The sequence below is a fragment of the Scomber scombrus genome, chromosome 5, assembly GCF_963691925.1.
Source record: "Scomber scombrus chromosome 5, fScoSco1.1, whole genome shotgun sequence".
NCBI lineage: Eukaryota > Metazoa > Chordata > Actinopteri > Scombriformes > Scombridae > Scomber > Scomber scombrus.
Window position 1 is genome coordinate 22,637,557 of NC_084974.1, and position 9,154 is coordinate 22,646,710.

The 9,154-nt window shown below is 39.3% G+C and overlaps 1 protein-coding gene across 1 annotated transcript; it reads right to left on the reverse strand.

Moving 5' to 3' along the window:
• Positions 1–445: 445 nt before the first annotated feature.
• Positions 446–9,152, reverse strand: treh (trehalase (brush-border membrane glycoprotein)). Its single transcript, XM_062419453.1, has 15 exons — positions 9,027–9,152; positions 8,364–8,464; positions 8,123–8,270; positions 6,436–6,523; positions 6,206–6,306; positions 5,950–6,042; positions 5,647–5,763; positions 5,265–5,387; positions 5,116–5,165; positions 4,229–4,429; positions 3,912–4,129; positions 3,039–3,150; positions 2,136–2,248; positions 1,447–1,500; positions 446–1,060 (listed from the first exon to the last, which is right to left on the reverse strand). Exons 1-15 carry the CDS (start codon positions 9,104–9,106, stop codon positions 923–925), a joined length of 1,737 nt encoding a protein of 578 aa, XP_062275437.1. The 5' UTR covers positions 9,107–9,152; the 3' UTR covers positions 446–922.
• Positions 9,153–9,154: the final 2 nt, after the last annotated feature.

Genomic DNA, 9,154 nt, shown 5'->3' on the forward strand with positions numbered 1-9,154 from the left:
TTATCAGATTGGCATCATCTACATGCAATCAGGATTAAAAATAAGGAATGAAATGTGTTTTCGGTTTTATTGTTGTGTTTTGCCACCACATACAGCTGGAATAAAGTATGTTTCTTTAGAAAGGAATGAAGGTAATTTAAACATACAATGTAATGCTGAATGCTGTCTAACGCCCCCCTGGTAGAGGGATGCCTAGTAAAAAGAGAAGATTTAATTCCTCATAGACCCTCCATGTCTGAAGAAGGTCTAAAACCAAAATATTGCATTTTTAATACATTTAGCACTTGGATTATATTGTATATGTAATTTAATGCCAGCAGTGTCATCTAAAGTTCTTTGACTAACTTGTAAAAAAAATACTAAAAATGTCTCCAAGAGTCACAAATAATACAGTGCTACGTTTTTTATTCATATCATTAATAAAATCACTTTACATTTTTCTCGCATGAGCTCTTTTACATTTAAACATCAGCGTAATGTAAACGGAAGGCTTCACTTGGACTTAAGATACAGTGCAGCGATAAAGTTTATAATTGAATTAGGAGAATTACTGTTTGTAATGTCAGTTCAATATCTGGGACGATATTAATGTTGTGATCAACAACGAGTGCTAACAGCCTGCGTTACTGGAGAGAGTCCAGAATTGCCTAAACGATCTGCATCTTCTGATACCGCCAGAGATCATTTACCTCCGAGGATAAATACTAAAATATTCATCAAAGGGTTTTTTGGTTCCTCCTGCAAATAAAAGTAAATATCCTGATTATATAAAGTGAGGAACAAACATCAGATCTTGTTAAAATATGCACAGTTTAGTCTAATTTTTTAATGTCAATTTGTGCTAGTCTGAAGTCTGTCAGTGCTTCTGAAACCTGGAATAACAAAATCCAACCTCCAGTCAGGCTCTGTTGTCTCCTCTGAGTCACTGAAGCATGCGATGGGCTGAGATGACCAGAGGCAGCAGGAGGCCAGAAGACACACGTCTGGATCCCGAGGTGAGAGTTGCCCCATACTGGTCCAAGAGCTGCAGGGCCACACCGTTGGTCCAACCAAAACCCAGCTACAGAAAAAGAGCAAGACAGCAGAGCATAAGGGATGTTTTTCTTCAGTCTTATAATTTTATTTGGGGCATTAGCAAAGCATTAAAATACACTGATAAATAAATCAAAGTGACTAATTTGTGCTTTTGGGAATGGTAAGAAAACCAAAGTGAAGGATCAAAATGACAACAGAAAGAAGCAAGGTGGGGGAATTATACGGGAAAAAAAGATCCAAAATGACAAAGAAGTGAGGAGAAGGGAGTGTATATATGTACATGAGCGTGCAAATGTGTTAGATGTAAGAAGCAGACTAGAAGAAAGAGCAGTGCTTTGCATGAAATTGCAAAGACATGTGTGACTTTAAACACATTAGTTTTTATACCATCAATACATGAAAGGAAAATACCTGAACTTCATATTCCCCTCCACCGCCAGGTTTGCCGTCTCCATTCACGTCATACTGTCAGGAGGAAGAAATTACACATTCTGAGCCAGCCGTGTTATCACAGCACAACACAAGCTCGAAAATACAGAAACCTTAGAAGGGCAGGCTCTCATTTTTTCCCCAGTCTGTCTTTAAACAATTGTCAGGTGCCCATATGAACATTGAAAGAGGGTTTGCTGTAATTATTCCTCATGTTCATACTGTTCCTACAGTGCTTCCAATGTAAGCGATGCAAGATAAAAATCCACAATCCTTGTTCGGTGCAGAAATGTATTCAAGTTTATCTGGGGGCTAATATGAGGCTTTAGCCAACCAAATTAGTCAAACCAGGTGGATATCTTCTAAAGTTACAGCCTTGTTAGAACAAATTTACCTCTTTTTGTTACTATTCTTCCTCTGGAGCTCAGCAGGGAAACACAAAGAGGGAATTTTGTACTAATAAGACTTAAACTTGGAATACAGCCACCTGATTTCACTAATGCGGGTTGATGAAGCCTCAGATAAACTTTTAAATACATGTTAGCAAAGAACAAGGAGTGCAGAGAACAGTATGACCACGAGGAGTAATTACAGCGAGTAAAACCTCCTCCAGTGCTCATAAGGGCCCCCGATGATTGTTTTAAGACAGACACATCCTTTAAGAGACTTACCTTTTCAAACATGGCTTCATATTTCGAGTACGCCAACCAGTTTGTCTTGATCCACCGCTGGGCTAAATCAAAAGCTAGATCTTTAGCTTCCTTTGAAGGCAGTTTGGATAAACCTGAAAATACAAGATTTTTTTAACCATTAAATAAACCCAATAGGTCTTTTCAAACATGAGACTGCTCAAAACTTCAGTACAGAAAATATTAGGTAGGTGACATGTGTATCATTGTTCTGGCTCTGTACTACAGCACACCGGATTTTAAGAACCAACTTTCAGCCTTAATTATATTGTTGAACTCATGGTCATTTTGGTGTGTTTGCAGGTAAAACATGTCCCAGATTTAGGACAATGCAGCAAGAAAAAAACATACAAACTAGACAATTAAAGAGTTTCTGAAGAACACTTTTTGGATGAGTGGCAAATCATCTTCAAGAATCTACAACAAGCTCTTGATACAACGTCTCTGGCACCAATTTGTCAAATTTTCACAACTGTGCAATTCAGGCACTTGACCTCCAACTGATGGGGTGTTTCACTACTATAGAGCAGACTGAAGGCAAAAAGCCCCTGAATTGACAAAATATTAAATAAAAATTCTTATTTAAGTTTACCTTGTGTTAACTTGTGCAAGTCTGTTACCTAAAATTGGGGGTCTGTGCATATAAAAAGCTACATTTCATACACTATGTATGTAAGGTGGATGTAAATGCTGTGAAATTAAAGCTTAAAAAGGTCAGCACTTTAATTTTGCACCCTCGGTGTCATCCCAAATCCTGGAGTGTGGAGCCAGAACAACAAAAGGTGAAGTTTGTCTAAATACTTAAACTGTAATGTACATTTTAATAAACAGTCACTCAAAGATTGGTGAACTATCAGTGTGTGTTTGTGGAGAATCTCAGCCTACCTTCAATGAGCATATGCTGTAAAGGTGGCCATGCATTAGGATAGTCCCACTGCTGCCCAGACTGTCTCATTGACGTTGGGACGCCATTGGGGAACTGAAGAGCACCACTCCCCTGTACAGACATGAAAACGAAGAACAACCACACAAGCATGCAGGGGTGACTCCTCTGTAGTGTGTGTGTGCCATCTGCTGGAGAAAATGAGCACTGTTCATAAAGCATGTGGGTTTCTGAGCATACTATCCACTACTGAAATGTTGGTGGGGAAATATAGTGAGCAACAATCACTTGAGCAGAATATTTAAAGCCTAAACTGTTGAGTGGAGCTGCAGTGGCCGGCAGAAGAGGAGACTAGTCATACTGTGCAGGTGTGTGTGTTTAAAAAAAGTTGAATGCTCAGTCACCTTTACAGTATGTGGATAAAAATAGAGATTAAAGGGTTATTTCATGCAAATGGATTAAATACGTATTTTCTCACCTATTCCTGGAGATTTTTTTGGCAATATTTGTCCATTTTTTGAGATAGCACCTCCATCTCTGCTGTCAATATAATGGAGGAGAAGGTGAAATGTTATTTTTAAATGTTTGTTTGTTTTTATTTCATTTTCTAACTGTAACTACTTTCCACTGTGGGAATAATCCCCATGAAAATTGTTCACTGTGTATGAAGACTAGAGAGAGCATTGTTTCTCTGAAGTTAAATGACTGTTTTCACATTTTTCCTCCATTGTATTGGGGCGGAGGAGAAACCTCAGATCTCAGATTGTGCTGAAATAAAACCAAAACTACAGTATCTGCATAGCTACATGTCAGTAGAGGTAGGTGAGAAAATACGTGCTGTATATTTAGTCATTTTAATAAATATCTTCACCAACCTTCAGATACTGCACTGCCTTCTCTGGCATCTCAGGCCGAGAATAGCACTGCGCCCAAATAGGTGCCAGGTTTGAGGAGTAAAACTCAAAGTGGTTGGAATGTGTCACCAGGTTGTAGTCAAACCAGGCTCCCCTCTCAGCATCCCACAGCACTGACTCCATTGCCTCCACTCTGCGGGCTACAGCCCGGTCATACTGTGCAGCTGAGTCACCATTACCTGTCAAAAGACAGCACATCAGCGTTACGTAACACCAAGAACTGAAAGCAGTGTGCAGACCCAAGTTGGTTCCAAGGTCAAATGCTGCTCTGCACTCACCCAGCATCCTGTGAAATGAAGCGAGTGTCTTCTCGTTGAGACACAGCAGAGCATTGAGATCGACGGGCAGGATCTGACTGGTGCGGGTCTCTGTGAGGGTGCCGTTGTTGTGACCGTCACTGTCTATGTACCAGCGGGATGAAAAGTCCCAACCAGACTCTGCACCTGCCTTCAGATCCATCCACATCCGCTCCTTACGGTCTGAGGGCAGAGTGGAACATGACATACAGAGAAGAAAGAAATTACATGAAATCACTAGTAGAGCCACAAGAAAACAGCATCTAAAATTCAGTACTTACTCATGAATGTCTTCTCTTTTAACTTGATATGGAAAAAATAAAGTATACAATCTTAATAACATGCTTGCTTATAATTCTGTAACATTTCTCAAAAGCCTACAGGAAAAAGAGACTAAAAGTAGGAGTGAGGAGGAAATAACTCATCAACCTTGGATATTTACCGAAGAAAAAAATCTCAATAAATGAGAGCAAACACATTTTAGTAACAGTAAGCAGAAACAAATCAGCAGCATTTTAGACAACAGGTTTATCCTTCAAATACATGTCCTTAAAATATGTATACCAATTTCTCAGCAGCAATGTGAAGAATGAATGTGTTTAACATTAAATATTCATTACAGCATGGTACTGAGGTATTTTCAGAGCAAATTCGTTTTGCACAGATACTTGAATCCAGAGGAATATATTCAACTTTTCTACTGAGGAGCAATTATAAACTACAGTGCATTCATTTTGCACCCTGCAGTGTTCTCCTTTGTTTTCCTTTAATGGATTAAAATGACCATTGCAGGGTAATATTTACAATATTTGCTCATAATAAGGGTTTTCATTCAGGCACGGAGTATTTGAAGGCTAATAAGTCATTACCATCTGTGAGTCCTTCAACTAATTCAAGATCATCTGTGTAGGACTCAGGCCTAGAAAGAACAAGACAAAGAAAGACAAAGTAGTTAGGCTGCACCCTACATGTGTCCTTAAGTTGCTTTTATTATTCACAAAATTTCTTTGTGACATACCTGGGCAACCCGACTTCCACATGATATCGGTTGAGTACATGCTCTGCCCCATTTACGGTCACTGCCTTTGAGCGGTTCTGCATCCAAAATTGGTGCTCCCGCTCCAGAGTGGGTAAAGCTGCTCTAAAAAAAAAGTACAGACAGAGGGAAGAAATGTTTTAATTCACAGTACTTTTCACAGTTCTTTGATATCATTACAGACACAAGCTGAGGTGTCACTTTCTAATTAAGCATGTTGGTAAGAAAAAAAAACAGATGTGAGCACTAAGATTTTGATGTTTAAAGACTCCCCCCCCCCCCCCCTCAATCCTGAAAAAGACGTGAGGCAGCTGAGGAATGATAATGCGTGTGGGCAAGACATCAAATCGGGCCTAAATATCACCTGAGGAACTCTTTATCCTTGGTTGCTCGATAGTAGCTCTCCACCATTAGAGTGAGGAATGGAGGCTGACTGCGCCTTTCATAGTAAATCCGACCACCATTTGGAACAAAGCCATATCTGTAGGAGAGTGAAGGGGGGGAAAAATATTTTATTCCACAAATCTTGAATTCTTCCCCTAAGTAGTCCCTTTCCAAAGTGAACAGTTTGAATTGTTAAATGATTAATTCAATATGAGATTCCTTAACTACTACCTTTACTCTTTTTTTTAAGCCTGTAAAAGATGAAAAGAAACGTTAAGCTTACCTGTTGACGAGGTACAGGAAGTTTTGAATCATCCCGTAGGCCGTGTCTGTCATCTCTGACAGCAGGAGCCCGTTGATGACCCAGTAGGAGTCCCTGTTGGGCACAGAGCAGCTCATGTCAGCGTCTGCAAACGGCAACAAGAAGGGGGGCTCTCAGCAGAGACCAGACCTCTAGCTGGGTCTGGCTCTGATCTCTCCCGGCGAGACTCAAGCTGAGCTCTCAGACAGCTGAGAGACAGGCTTCATCATTCACTCACCAATAGTAGAATTCCCTGAAGCGACCCCCTGGCACGATGACAGGATGTGGGGTGTATATCAGCGAGTAGAGCTCTGGGTGATCTTTAACACCAACACGGATCTAAAAAAGAGAAATCATTGACGGTTTAAAATCTTTGAACTCAGTATGCGCGGACGCTTTACTGCACACACACACTGCATTAGGATTTTGGGGCACCAAAGAAATCTCAAAAAATATTGTCGCCGTCACCTTTCTGCCAAGAGATTTCCAAAGATTGTGAATCTTTTCCGCCCAGTTACGCAGTTCTTGGTCTGCTACTTTTTCCAGAAACTTTGGCCTGCAGATAAAAGTCAACTCATAAACAAAGCATGGCTAAAAGATACAGTATGATTTAACCCTTACATACTGATTTGGTAAAATTTTACCCGTTTTGACATTTGACAGCTGTAAAAACACCCCAAAGGTCTTTTAATCTGAATTTTGATGACTTGTACTGAAGTGGCCCAAAACGTACAAAAATGAAAATATTTTAGAATGTTATACTTTTGTATAAGTGCTACAAATTGTTGTACATTGAGGCTGTTCTGGGTCAAATTTGACCCATATCTATTGATGATTTTTAGTTAAATGAATAGTAAATAGTTTTAATAAGATAGTAGTTATGAGGATTTCTTTTTATGATGTAGCGATGAAGACTGATGGCTCTAATGGTTATACAATAAACCCCACAGTTCCATCATGTTCTTGTCATTTTCACTTTCATAACATTTAAATCATTATTGCTATGTTATATTTTCATGTCTTAGGTAAAATAGGACATGATATTGTGTGATAGGTGTTTTTCCTCCAAAAATGAGTGGTGTAAAACCTAAAAAATAAACTCTCTCTGAAACATTAATCAAGGTTTAATCAAACATGTATTGATCAGTCAGATCAGCTATTGATGCTTTCTAAACAGATTTGTGGTTTAAGATTTGGTATAAACACTTTTTATGAGGGGATTCTTAGACCAGGTCAAAACTGACCCAGAACATACTGCAAGGGTGTAGAATATGAACAGTACAGTGCATCCGGAAAGTATTCACACCCCTTCACTTTGCCCACATTGTTATGTTACAGCCTTATTCCAAAACTGATTAAATTCCTTTTTTTTCTCATCAATCTACACACAATACCACATAATGACAAAACGAACGTTTTTTTAGAAAGTTTTGCAAATGTATTAAAAATAAACTGAAATATTTCATGTACATGAGTATTCACACCCTTTACTCAGTACTTTGTTGAGGCACCCTTGGCAGCAATTACAGCCTCAAGTCTTCTATGGTATGAAGCTACAAGCTTAGCACACCTATATTTGGGGTATTTCTCCCATTCTTCTCTGCAGATCCTCTCAAGCTCTGTCAGGTTAGATGGGGAACGTCGCTGCACAGCTATTTTCAGGTCTTTCCAGAGATGTTCAATCGGGTTCAAGTCTGGGCTCTGGCTGGGCCACTCAACGATATTCAGACGTGACACTTGGCATTCAGGCCAAATAGTTCAATCTTTGTTTCATCAGACCAGAGAATCTTGTTTCTCATGGTCTGAGAGGCCTTTAGGTGCCTTCTGGCTCCAAGCAGGCTGTCATGTGCCTTTTACAGTGTAGAGGCTTCTGTCTGGCCACTCTACCATAAGGGCCTGATTGGTGTGACAGGATGCACCTGAGCTAAATTTTGAGTGTCATAGCAAAGAGTGTGAAAACTTATGTACATGCGATATTTCAGTTTTTTATTTTTAATACATTTGCAAACATTTCTAAAAAACCTTTCTGAATTTAATACATTTTGGAATAAGACTAACATAATAAAATGTGGGGAAAGTGAAGGGATGTGAATACTTTCCGGATGCACTGTATGTAAGGGTTAAATGTAAGCCTTCTAATATTACTAGATCTCACTTCTCATGCCAGTCTTCTGGTGTCCACGGCTCAAATTCTGTCCCTGCTTCTTCAAAGTATTCACTGAGGAACTCTCGCAGTTTGGCGGGTGGGACAGTCATGTTAGGAGATGCATTTGAAAGGTTGTGGAAAGCAGATAAAACAACATCTGTGGGAAAGCAACAAGAAGTCGTTATCACATGGTGCATGGGGGGGGGGGGGGGGGGGGGGGGGGAAATCACATTTACAGACTTGGACTTACCAGGAGCTGCTTTCAGCTTCATGTCAACAAAGTACTTGTCATCATCAAACAGTTTAGCTTCCTGTACCTGATGCAAAATGGATCCAGTACAGTATATTTCACTGAAACCAGTTCAAAGAAATGTGAATTGTTAAACTGATATGCTAAAGAGCAGATGTGTAGTAGTACAAAACACCTACAACCTATCACAACCCCTTATCAATGTTGCTTAACAATAAGGGCAAAGGTCTGCTGACAATTTATTACTGGAAGAGAAAACACAACACAAATGTGAAAAACGTATCTGCTTGCTGCCATTAAGTGGAGGATTCAGTTCTTTTGAGAAGCTGCAGAAGGCTGATTTCATCCTCATTTAGCAAAAAAAAAAAAAAAAAAAAAAAAAAAAAAGGAAAGATGGCTGAAAACTGCCAAGAGAATTCAATGCCTTTAAAAGCATAATCTCTGCTTCAGGACATTAAAAACAGTATGTATGGAAATCTATGAAAGGACTCCAACAACATAGCCAAAAACCACTAAAGACATTAAAAAATAGGCATGCCACTGTGTAGAATTAAAATAACTTCAAACTGAAGAGGCTGATTCTTTAGATTTAGTTGCAATTAAAACCTTAAAAAGTCTTTAAACTGTAACCTCTCAAGTTTCTCATTCAGTCATGAATCTTACCTGTCACATGGTGGTGGAAACCCCATCTTTACAATGACTAAAAGAGTCGTTAATGAACAAAGAAATGTCAAGTTCCTCATTTTGAGCTCTAAACTCAAGTGAAACTAGCCTACAAGTAAGACTAATCT

Bases quoted from the DNA above. Each gene is read 5' to 3' on its own strand.
- treh (XM_062419453.1), bottom strand. From the start codon at position 9,106: ATGAGGAACTTGACATTTCTTTGTTCATTAACGACTCTTTTAGTCATT. The intron at 6,307-6,435 runs GTGACGGCGACA...TCTCTTTTTTAG, and splicing joins GGAAATCTCTTGGCAGAAAG to ATCCGTGTTGGTGTTAAAGA. The intron at 5,166-5,264 runs GTATGTCACAAA...TGTTCTTTCTAG, and splicing joins GTGGAAGTCGGGTTGCCCAG to GCCTGAGTCCTACACAGATG.